The sequence below is a fragment of the Parasteatoda tepidariorum genome, chromosome 9 (genome assembly GCF_043381705.1).
Source record: "Parasteatoda tepidariorum isolate YZ-2023 chromosome 9, CAS_Ptep_4.0, whole genome shotgun sequence".
Lineage (NCBI taxonomy): Eukaryota > Metazoa > Arthropoda > Arachnida > Araneae > Theridiidae > Parasteatoda > Parasteatoda tepidariorum.
In genome coordinates, this window is record NC_092212.1 from 24,273,317 (window position 1) to 24,286,247 (window position 12,931).

At 34.9% G+C, this 12,931-nt stretch overlaps 1 protein-coding gene across 1 annotated transcript in view; it reads right to left on the reverse strand.

Annotated features, from left to right (window-relative positions):
• LOC107438594 (MAM and LDL-receptor class A domain-containing protein 1) overlaps nt 1-12,931 on the reverse strand; it is a 184,169-nt gene that overhangs the window by 29,136 nt on the left and 142,102 nt on the right. Inside the window, exons 52-55 of the mRNA XM_071185593.1 lie at nt 12,547-12,714; nt 10,307-10,391; nt 7,190-7,342; nt 5,487-5,624 (exon numbers count right to left, since the gene is read on the reverse strand). Coding sequence (XP_071041694.1) covers nt 5,487-5,624; nt 7,190-7,342; nt 10,307-10,391; nt 12,547-12,714 — 544 coding nt within the window. The remainder of the gene's footprint in view (nt 1-5,486; nt 5,625-7,189; nt 7,343-10,306; nt 10,392-12,546; nt 12,715-12,931) is intronic.

Consider the following 12,931-nt stretch of genomic DNA (forward strand, 5'->3'; position numbering starts at 1 on the left):
TTTTTTTTTCTGGTCAACTTATGAGGGTTTTAGAATAGAATTTCATAATACTCCTAGACAAAATTGACTTATTTCAGTGGTCAACATACAAGATAGACAGGTGGTCAAGTTACAAAGGTTTTGCTTCTTTATATTATATAGGAAAAATTCCGTTCTTGATAATTGAGGTCAACTTATGCAGGTGCCCAACTTACAAGAGTGGTCAACATGGCAGGTTTCACTGTATCCAGAACGATATCATTAGCTACCATGGTGCGTGATCCGCCCATGAATTAGCATTTTATTTTATAGCCGCCGTTGAACAGCCGACCCAATTTCTTGGGTTTACGACTATTAATGTTCAACTCCGTAGCCTTGCAATTTTGAACCCAATGAGGAAAAACGGCAACTCCTGGATAGGGCGAAATTTTGCCTTCATGCGAGACTTTTTTTTTGATAGAACTAAGCCGCATTTGCGTTACACGGAGGGAAAGACCACGAAAACCTCCCATGGTTAGCTTGACGGCAATAGGATTCTAACCCATGATCCGTCAACAATTGAGGATATTCCACGTCAGCACTGTGGTTGGTGCAAGAGGAATTCGATACGGAATTCATATCGACCAACCATCTCTGGGATTCGAACCCGGTTCACTTCATTTTAAGGTGAAACTCCTGTCCCCTGAGTCAGCACGGTTCTAGAATGGGGTTAGCGGAAGGAATTGCCCTGTCAAGTACTTAGATTTAAACCCGATAGAGAATTCCTAGGATCATATGAATTGCTGAATTAAGAGGTACAATGACTGTCTAAAACTGGGAAATGTCTTTTTTAAGACACAAGCCATAACGCTAGGGGAAAGCATGAGTAAGAGGATTGAAGCAGCTACTGTCTCTCATGGAGACCTATTATTGAATATGAATAAATTTTGTTTTTCTTATGGTATCCAAACACTAAGAAGATTGACTGTGATATCATTAAATATTACTTACGAGATTCACACGCATAGAAAAATAAATCATCTATAGCTAAGCTGTTAAAATGAGTTTCTCCTAAAGTGCACTGAACAATTACACTGAATTCTTCCTGGTTCTTTATCTCAACAACAGCATTTTCCCATTCTTCGTCTGTTTCTTCATCTGTCTCCCAAAGTGTTTCATACTAGATAAATTACATAGAACATTAGAATGAAATATCGCATTTTTTTGCAATTTCAGAGAAAAATATTTAGAGCATCACGTTTTAAAAAAATAATAAATTTTAAATATAACCTCTAGTAGCCATTTTTTAGTATCCACTTTATTTCATGGACTCTATGTGTTATATGGAAACTATGTGTGCATTATGCGAACGGTAGGTAGGAGAGTGGGGAGAGGTCAGGCAGTACCGAGGAGAGACCAGCTCAAGCCTTGCTAGAGACAAGACGTGTTTTTCTCTGCTCCGCAATTATGCCGTATCACCGAACTGCCCGCGGCGGATCTATGAACTACGCACTTTACTCAAAGTTTCTTCTAGAACAAACTACTGATATCGTGGAACTTCGTAATCTGCGAGATTCCATTGGAGAGATTTCTACCTCAACACCAAGTAGATATTATAACGAACTCTTTAACGCAGCGGTGTCCGCAATTCAAACTGTTGAGTCGAGTCAAAAGAAGCCAACTGCCTCAACTACAATGGAGACAACTATCACTGAGACAGCGGAAATCCCTGTGACCATCCCAGAAAGTAGTGTTACTAATGAAATAGAGACTGAACCCGTTTCCGAGCACAGTGTTCCGAATAATATCACAACTCCTTCCAGTAAAGATTTGAATATGGATATAGACGAAGAGACATCAGCCTCTGAACCTGAGATCCAAAATAGAAACAACAAAGAGCCACCAGCTAAAAAGAGAAAGAAGAGGAAGAAAAAGTCTGCCGCAGCTACAGAAAATGTTGACCCATCCATGACCCAGAAAAGCTGCACTCCTCCGGAATCTCTTTTCATGCCGGAGCCCACCCCTATTACTGCATCAGAACCTACGGAGGAGACTACCAACAAAGCCACAGAGCCTTCCACTTCAGTAGAAAAAGCTCAGCCAGTTAAAAATGCTAAAGTCCTCATCCGTGGCCTTCCTGATGATTTTAGTACAGATGAAATATCCCTTGAATTAGGGAAGCGGAACATTGAAATCCTGAAAATAGTCCAGTTTAAGAAGAAAGTGGGTGAAGCCTTTAGGCCCCTCCCCCTGTACCTCATCGTTATGCCAATGCTAGCCAATCACGAGATGATCTACCATATTGAGAGCATCAAGCAGATCCCGATCAGCATAGAGAAATACCACGGCGGCCGGCGGCCGCTGCAGTGTTTTCGATGTCAGAGTTTCGGCCACACCCAACGTTCCTGCTCCTCCAGCCCAAGATGCATGAAATGTGCCGAAGGGCACTATTCATTCCAGTGCAGAAAGAGCCGAGACTCCCCAGCTAAATGCTGCAACTGCATGCAAAACCACACCTTAAATTTCACTGGGTGCGAGGCCCGTCCCAGTCGAAAGAGAAAAACGACCAAGGACACGCCTTCTTCTACAGCCCACAGACTTGTTAGCCTCATCAGTGAACTTAAAGATTTGCTGAAGGACCAAGACGTACTGCATCTTCTCACAACTTTAATCTAGGGGAATTCCCCATACAACTGATGTACTACTGAATCAACTCATGCCTCACCTCATCATGGACTTATTATCTGATCCTAACTTAGAACTTTGAACTGTATATGACCTCTGGACTAAATGCTAAAACAGTATAGATGAATCGGTTAGAAGCGCTTCGCGCTTAACACCGAGATTCCACTCATATCAATCAATAAATCATTATGCGAACTTTATCTATTTTTTCCATTATATGCCTTTTAGACATAATCATGATTTCGTATTGTTGATATACATCGATTTAGTGATTATTTCTTCTTTTTTTAACCCTTAAGAAGACAGGGCATTCAGCTAGTATTACATATCTTATCAAATGCAACAAAATGTTTTCTTTCGTAAACTTTGCTTCATTGGGATACCGGCAAATGACGTAGTGTGGGTATCTCGATCCTGATTGGATGTTGAAACGTGGCATCTTCTTACTTTAATAACTGTTCTTCCATTCTATTCCCAGTAAGCCAAGCCCGTTAAGTATCAATTTTATTGAGTGGCACATTCTGTATTCTTTAAAAAAAGATCTCAATTCTTTCAGTTTTTTCTTACTTAACACTAAGATAGGCACGAAGACAAACTAATTATTCATCGAAGTTGTCAAGTACACGAAATAAAAATACATCACGGTTACAATGAAGTACATAAACAAATAATGCATTTAAGTTAAGTATAAGACGTAGACGAGAATTATATTAGTATTTATAAATAATTATATTTTAACAAATTTGATGAGTGATACGGCGTTGTATTTAATTAACTTCACGTTAATTAACACTCTAACTCATGTGGAGAAACTTAGCTCCACTCTTCCATCTTGTTTGTAAACGATCAGCTGGCGTTGGGGTCTTAGGCCACGTGTCTTCGTATCAGTGATCTCCTTCTTCTCGAGTTGTACTCGATCAATCAGGGATGCCAAGTGCACCATTTTCGGCTAAATAATTTATGAAGTGATTGAGATTTTAAAGATTGCAAAATTTAATCTGCATCACAATAATTATATTAAATAGTAATTTATTCTCTCTATTGATAAATATTGGATTAATAGTAATTATTTCTCTATCGATATAATTTTAGGTCTACCGAAAAATTCTGTCCTCGAAAGAACACACCCCATTACACAAGGATAGAAAAGAGGCCTCCCTCCATAAGAAAGTGGTGTTGTATTTACTACTTAGTTCTGGCGAATGCTTTTATTACAAGGCGTGTACTCCTACGGACAGAACTTTTCGACAAATAAATACTTTACAGAGAAATATTTTCTTATATCAATAAAGTTTCAAAAAGTTTAGTGGTAAATAAATTTTTCTTTTTTTAAAAAAAATGGAAACCTAATATGTTTTCGTTCTTGGATAAGTAAAATCTCATAAAATTTCTTTCTATTAAGTAAAGATTTATTTTAAGAACTCAGCGAATAATGCAGAATATATTTTTGATTTTTTTTGCACGTAGTAGCTCAAATAATTTTAAAACAAAAGATTTACTTCCACTTTTTTATATATGAACCAATTTACTTCCACTTTTTTATATATGAATCATTCCACTTTATATATGAACTACTTAGATATGAAACTGGGAAAAGTTGACTTCTTCCGAGAGCTCAAAAATACTGAGAATGGGGGCCGGAGCATGGAGCTAGTTTAAAGCTCCTATTATGTTAAATTTTATAATAATTTTGAGATAAGTGCAAGGTCTATACACAAACAAAAAGTATTAGCTCAGGGCCGCCCCGAAAGAAGGAAAGAACTTTCGAGGTGGCCCTGATTAGCATCCACCATGTTATTTTTTTCTTGAACTACGGAGCAAAATTAGATAAATTGAAGCATCTAACTTCATTAAATTCAAATTTTTTTTTTGAATGCACCATTAGTACTATACTCAAAAAGTTTTATCAGATCATTAGATAATTACTTTTTTTATTCTTGAATTATGAAGCAAAATTACGGAAATTGAAGCTCCTTGAGTTTGGTCCATGTAATACCATAAAGAGAGTCTACAGTTAGATCCAGAGGCAACATATCTTTGTGTGAGGATTTGAGCTATGTCTCCTCGTTGGTACATTAGCAATGGAGTCAGATAATGACCTAAAGATGTCGAAAAAAATTAGAATAAAAATTTAAAATAATAATTACCAAGATAAAACCAACAACAACAAAATATGTAAAGGTTGTACAAAAATAATAAGTTGACAGGGCCTCCCTGACCGACCGGTATCGCCTTCCCGCCAAGCGCTGTGCAAAGCGTGGGTCGAATCCCGCGGTTACCCTGTATTTATCTTTTTACTGTCTTTCTCTGTATTGTGCTATCTGTCCTTCTATTTGACAAAGGGTTATAAGCCAAAATTAAGCAGACAAGCCTGCAAATGTATGTAAATCCATCATCATCATCATAGTTGGCCAGGCAGCCCAATGTGAGCTAATGTCTTCCTCTGAAGATTTCTCCATGATGACTTCCGATTTATTTTTGATCTCCAATTCTTTTAATTAATTGCGAGAAAATCAGACCCCACTGAAAACAGTGGTGAACTGTTTCTTCTAAAAATTTTACTTCTCGGTGTTTTCCCGTTTTGGGCGCATTCCTCTTTAGTCGGACTCTACACGCACTTTAAATGCTCCGATGCGCACTGGTTCATCAGTTACACAATCTTCAGTGCATTTCATCTTCTTTTATAAGCATGAATGAGAGCGTTGCTATTGCTACAGTATTTCTTAAGTTTTCTCACGTGACTAAAATTTCATTTGATAACTCTTATACTTAACAAAACAAAAATAGCTTTTCAAAGGATATGGCAATTTTTTATTGGACGTGTAAAATGCTCTGTTTCTTACCTTTACTGGTACCAGTCGTGTGATCGTTTTCTAAACTTCTTAAAGGGTTAATTTTTCCAGATTTTACAACCCACTTAGATCTATAGCCGTATGGATTGTACCATCCACATGTTCCATTTTCAAAATCACAAGAATTTCCTGCGAGAGTAAAATAAAATAGAAGTAAACTATAACATAATTAACAGTTGAGCGATGAAAAAAGGAAAACATGATTAAAGTGATATTTTTTCATCCATTGAATTAATAATAAAACTAATACCACTGCACTACTATTTTTTAATATACTTGACTTAATACTGTTTATACTAGTCATTTAGTAAAGACAAACGTTTTCTTATCATACCTCTGGGAGTACTGAATTAGAGATTGATCATTCTCTGGTTCAGGTCAAAATTGAAAACTGTGGATGTATGAGCGGGGACGCCCTAAAAACGTTGAATTGAGATGTATTCGTGGGGTAGAAGTCAAATTCTTAGCCATTGATAGCACCACGAGAAAACAAGAAAAAGCGTACCCCCTTTGCCTTAATGGCATACGACAACAATATACTAATTTTACAGGTTGCATATCCTACATGTGCTATAAAATTGCAATTGCAACTATCACTCTTATTACAAAACAAACCACAATTAACAGTGGCTGGCAGTTAAAACAAATTGAAGTTTTCGCAAAACGTTGAATACTTAACTAAATAAATAAATAAATAAAATCAATGATGTGAAAAGTGACTTTGGAAAAAGAAACTGCTGCAAAGCAATTTTTCTCTACAGGAAGCAAAATTTTTTAAGGTAGCTTTTCGGTTAATAAAATTGATTGAAAATAATTTTGATAACCACGGTGTTTTAATAATTTAAGCATTTACTATGCTCAGGGCTATTTAATGTCACTAGTTCCTTTTTTCTCAGCATGAGACTCTTAACACCTTCAGGACAATGAAATTATATGTAATCATATATGAACCGATCTTTTCTGACTTTAGCTGCCTCATATCACACGGACGTGACTTCAATTCGGTATTCTTGCATAAACTCAGAGCGAGTGGTCCAGGAGAAGCGTTTTTTATTCTCCTCCCGTTGTCCTGAAGTTATTTTGCTGTACTCAGAGCGAGTAGTCCAGGAGAAGCGTTTTTAATTCTCCTCCCGTTGTCCTGAAGCTATTTTGCTGTACTCAGAGCGAGAGGTCCAGGAGAAGCGTTTTTTATTCTCCTCCCGTTGTCCTGAAGCTATTTTGCTGTACTCAGAGCGAGTGGTCCAGGAGAAGCGTTTTTTATTCTCCTCCCGTTGATTTGAAGTTATTTTCTGTCTTTTTAAGCTATATATAGCTAAGGTGTCTACGATAAGAATTTTGTTTTTAATTGGTATTAAAATGAGGAAAAATGTAATGTTTTAAGTTATTCGCATATCGGCAGTTCATTTTTAATTTAAAGGAAATACATATGGGCCTTAAAAACTTAGGATGCGTTTTTGTAATGCTGAAGTGGAATCTAAATTCAAAATTGTTTAGTAGCCTAGAGAAACCTTTGCTACAATTCAGTTTCAAATCGTAGCAATCCTCACAGTTGCCAAACATGTCATATCGAAGAATTCTCTCAGTAGTAAAACCATCCTTCAAATCACGTAAAAGTTGGTAGCAATGTGCATGATACTGAAAATTTCTTAAAAAAAACTGAATTATGTTAAACTACATATTCCAAATGAATCTACCACAGTTGTCTTCATCTGTTCCATCGTCACAGTCTAAAATGAAATTGCAACGCTGCAAATACGAATAGCATTGTCCATTTCGACAAGGAAGTTTTTCAGGAGTGCAATCATCAGTTGGTGGTGGCTCAGTTGGTTTCCCAGGAATATTTTCATCTAGGAAAAATTAGAAATGATTTTTTGGACAAAAAAAATTTAATTTAATAAATAATTGTTAATATAATGTAATTACTTTCCATTTTAATGATGGGTATTTTTAAGAAATAAAACAGTTGTGCGAATTCAGATAATGAAAAATGTATAGTGTCTTTTTTAAACACAGATATTCTACCCTGAAGTCCACAAGCTATCTTTCGATTACAAAATTCTATCTGACAACTGATATTCACATAAGTCTTTGTAACAAAAACTAGTTAGATCATAAGTTCTTAAACTGTGACGTTAAGGAAGTGGTCACAGTGCCGAATACAATTTAAATAAGAATAGTAAAAACAAATAAATTTATGGATTGCCCGGTTGAAAAGCGCACAGTTGGGATGGTGTCAGAGATACGAAACAATAGCTATGCTAAGGAGCACGAATTTTAGTGACAGAGGGAAGTACAAAGTTTATGATTCGTGACATATGTGCTATAGACAAAGTACTGCATAGATGTCACGAATCATTAACTTGATTACCTCTTATAATCAATCACAGAAAAACATTGATGGAGATTATGATGTTTCCTTTCTCGGAGCTTTGACGTATCGACATTGGTGCACGTACATCGTTAATGAAAATTTTTATACCACTTTCCCATAGTCATTTGCCCTAGAGGGCGTTTGCCATATGCAGCAAGCATTCAAAGATAAATATTCACTTTAAGCACACCTTATGCCACTAAAATTCCAACTACTAGGCAGCAATCTGCTGTGAAAGCATCAGTATTAGCACTTTACTGGTACATCCGAAATGGTTAATCAGGCAAACGTAATCAGTGGGAGAATCTTGTGTTTAATTTACAACCTTGTAACAACCTCTGCGAATCGAAAAAAAAATCGAATTTTTAATATACATTTTAAAATTCGATTTCTCTGGAACTATTCCATCTATATCACTTAAATTTTGTACTTTGCCATGTAAAATTATATATTTTAAACGGACGAAAAAAATGCACACCTTACAATTCAAATTTTTTCGACCATTTTTAAATAAAATAATGAAGAAATAATTATTTACTGAAAGTTCATTTTTGTATGAAATTATATTTGGATAAACAAATTTTACAACTGTGTGTAAAGAAATCATCAGTTGACTTAAAGAGTTCTCAAATAGGGTAGAATACGCAAAAAGTAACATTAAGGGGTCCAAACTTTGTATCGCTCTCCTGACCAAACAATGGGACCCATATTTCCCTGACTGAGGCTAACCTCTACATTTTGGGGTTCAGAAATATGAATTCGTCCAAAATGGGATGTTTATTCAGAGAAAATTGGTTTTTTCGTCTGATTATGTATTTTTAAAAATCGTCTGCCTATATATTATCATAGTTGAGGTCACCCCCTTGAACCATTAGGACTGAGTTTTAGAACGCGATCGAAAGTTATTAGGAGTGGTCCGTTTTGCTTTTGCGCTCTGTACATTGGTGATTACCCCAAAGCCAGCAGTCACCTCCAGAGAACACTTATGATTTTGTTAAATCTTGCCTGTAATGAATTAATAATTTTAAGACTATGTCTAGCAACGTATTTTTTTTCAGTGTATTTGCGAACTTTTGCATCGATAACAGTAATTCAAAATAAATATAGCGATTACAAACTGCTATAACGATTTAATGAAAAATAATTTATTGATGAAATTCAAACAAAATGTAGAAGGAACTTCAAAAATTTGTATGCCTGCGTCACAGATATTCTATGTGATTTCCTTTGGTCACACGGACGACATCTAGGTGGTAGTCTATTTCACGCCATACATTCTGAAGCATTTGTGCAGTCTCCGACGCAAACGCATTACAAATGCGTTCTTTCAGTTCTTCAAATGTTTGAGTTCTTCATATATTCTTTCCCATAACCCTATAGATAGAACAGGTGTAAAGACCGGAGATCTCGGTGACCAAAAGCAGAAGTCATAGTCGGCATCCCACTTCGACCAATCCAACGGATTCGAAGATGTTTATTTAAAAATGGGCAAACCATCGTACCCCAGTGTGAGGGTGCTCAATTTTGTTGCAAGGTGTAGTTCGTAGAATCAGTATCTAGCTGTGGCATTAATCATACCTCAATCATGTCAAGATAAACCTTTGACGTAACACTTCGCTCACAAATCAAAAGGAACCGTACAATTTACGCGATGAGATAGTGCAGAACACATTAACTTTCGCTGAGTCACGCTCATGTTCAATTACAGAGGAAGGCTTCGCCGTAACCAATATTCGACTGCTGTAACGGTTAACCGCCCCTCTTATGTTGAAGGTTGCTTCATCGCTAAAAATGACACGATCAGCCATTGTTTCATCCTCCATGCATTCCAACATGAACGTAGCGGTATTCATACGTTTGCCGTAGTCTTCCTGTCTCAATTGTTTCACAAGTTGAATTCTGTATGGTTTCAATTGCAGCTTCTGACTGAGAACACGCCATACCGTTGTTTGTGGCATTTGTAACTCCCTACCGCTTGTACGTCGATTTTCGTGGGCTTTGCTTATGCGTGTGGCGAATTCTTTCAATGTTTTCCGCTGAAACAAGTGGCCTTCCATCCCGTTTCTTCAAACACCATATGCCATCTGCATATGTTGTTCCCATATGGAGGTTCTTGATAATGACGCTGACGAAATCTTATGTACACTGTGATAACAGAATGATAACTGTTAAGTTCTAACACGCAGAATGATTTCGGCACGGGACTCGCCATTTTCACTTATGAACTTGCGCATGGGCAGGATACCGCTTCACTGCGCCTGCGCCTTACGTAAGGAAATTTTGGGGTCCCATCTAAATTCTATGTTAATCTTATCAATAATTATTTTACATTAAATAGTTATAGCTGTTTGTAATCGCTATATTCATTTCGAATTACCATGTCTTATACAGGACTAACGAATAAAGAAATAAAATTCAAGTAAGAAAAAAGAGAATATACTTGAAAGATGACATCCTGGAGTTAATGAAATATCATCGACATTTACGCTACCACTTTCACCATGCAAATCAGCCTCTAGTACAATCTATAAATACAACACACCGATTCACTAAGAATAATATGAAGTCCAATACAAATTCGAAACAATATTCATGCGTTTGATATATGCTTATAACTGAATTACAACTGCCAACTTTCTAGATTAAGAGGGAGAATGCTTTTTTTTAATATTTTAACTGGTGGAATTTATGATTTCATATTTAATTAAATAAACTCGTTTTTTTACCGATATAACTCAAAAACACATTTGCTCACAATTATCAACGTAATTACAATATTCCACATGTAATTACAATTACCAATGTAATTACAATTTAACTGGAAAAATTCATCAAAAATTGCAAATGACAGCTAGGTTATCTCATGATGCATATATAAATGCATTTGCATACATTCAGATTACTACGGAATTTCCGTAGTTTCAGAAAATATTTTTCTAAATGATAGCAAAAATTAATATTTTTATGAAAAAAAATTTAATATTTTCATAAATAAAAATAAAATTTTTTTTCACTATTATATATAAATAATAATAACAGATATATCAAATGTCAGATAAGCATATAATTGTATTCGTAAGTTCTCTCTAATGCAAAAACCCAATTTTTAAAAAAAAAATTCTGCCTCATTTTAATATCAATGAAAAAAATATTTAAATTAGCCTCAAATGTTGTGGGGTATGGGTTTGTTAGATTCTTTAAAATGTTATTTAAAATATCGGAATAATTATTTTTCACAATGCAAAAATTTGTAGATTTGTTACAAGTTGAAAACTATTAAAAATTACATATACCCCTATTTATAAGAAGAATATGTACTTATAAAATGTATAATAGATTTCATTAAAGTATTAAATTATGTCGTGTCGAAATCTCAGATTAAACAAATTGGTTCTGTTTTTAAATGAAATGAACTATACAGGATAACCGAAAAAGTTTGGGTTCCTCTTTCAAAACGTTTCAATTACTTCATATAGAGCTTTATAAGTGGCATCTATGTATAGAAAAGTGGCTACGTGATTGCTCATACGTTTCCCTATCTCCGGTGAAACATTGAGGAGTTAGTGTTCTGTCTCGAAAATAATGCAGGTATTGGAAAAAAAGAATAACAAAGTTGTGGAACGTGATAGATTTAGTGACTAAACATCATAATAGACTAAACATCATAATAGAAGCCAAGTGTCTATTAACGTGTCTATTTACACTAAATCAGGAAAAAGTATCTTATCCAACTGCGTATAGTCACTATATTTCACTTGGACAACACTTTTATAAGCTGGAATTGAAGCCGTTATAAATTTAAGAAGCTTGTTCTAGATTTTAATGGGTACCTTGTATTTAGAGGACCTTGCACTATTTTTATAATAACTTAATTTTTTTAGAAACTCTAAAAACATAGTACGTCTGTGCCATTTTCATCAAAACAGCTTAAAAATGATCCAAAATCATTGATTTTAGAAACATAGTAAGTCAAAAAGTTTCAAACTAAAATCTTGCATTTCAAACTGAATATTTTAATTTTGATAACTCTAAAAATATTGATTTTTATATCTGAGATTTTTCTATAAAAATTTGAACAACTTTCTTATGTTTTTAATCAATTCAGAATTGAAACCTCTTGTTTGAAAAAAAAAACTGAAATTGTTCCCTCTTCCAAAGAAGATACTAAAGCTTTTGAGCACTGTTTATTTTCCTTTTCAGACTATGAGTGGACCAAGTCCGTTCTTAACTATTTCGGTCAATATCAAGGGAAGAGTGATCTATCGTGCCACTTTGGCACTAGAATATGTGCCTGGACTTAGTTTGTAACGTTTCTAATTAACTTTACAGTTAAAAAAGAGATCTATGGAGGTGGTGCTTTTGCACCAGATTGAGTGACCGGCTATACTCCATTTGTAAAGTTTTCAGTCTATTTACTGCTGAAGAGATTTCTAGTCGTCGCGCTTTCGAACTATTTTATTTTACCGGTCATACTTTATTTGTAACGTTTTTGGCCTTATAAAAAGCTAAAAAGATCTTTATTCGTGGCACTTTGCACTAGATTATGTGACTGGACTTATTAATATATATTTATTATTTACATATTTTTTATTAATTTTAATATTTATCATTAGCATGCTAATTAATATATATTTTATTTGACAGAAATTAATGATGCTGATGATGAGAAAAATTACTAACCTGGTAAACTTTACTGTCACTAGTGACTTCTATTTCCGCTCTATGCCAGTAATTGTGAATATCATCTTCAAAAGTACCAACATGTTGATAACCATCATCGTTGTAACTAGTCCTTATGTATATATGTACTTTGTAATCATCATTAAGAACATTATACCAGAAACGAAGCTATAAAACAAAAGAGCACAGTTACGGTATCTAATCAAGTTTTTATTGAAACGGACCTCAGATCACACCTTGGGAATAATTTATTTTTCGTTTAAAATAAGAGAAATTAGTATATTGAAAACACGAGAGTTGATTACATGATATCAGTAGAGTACAAAGCTACCAGATCCATTAATATTCACATTATTTCATTGTTGGGCTTATGATAATATATATA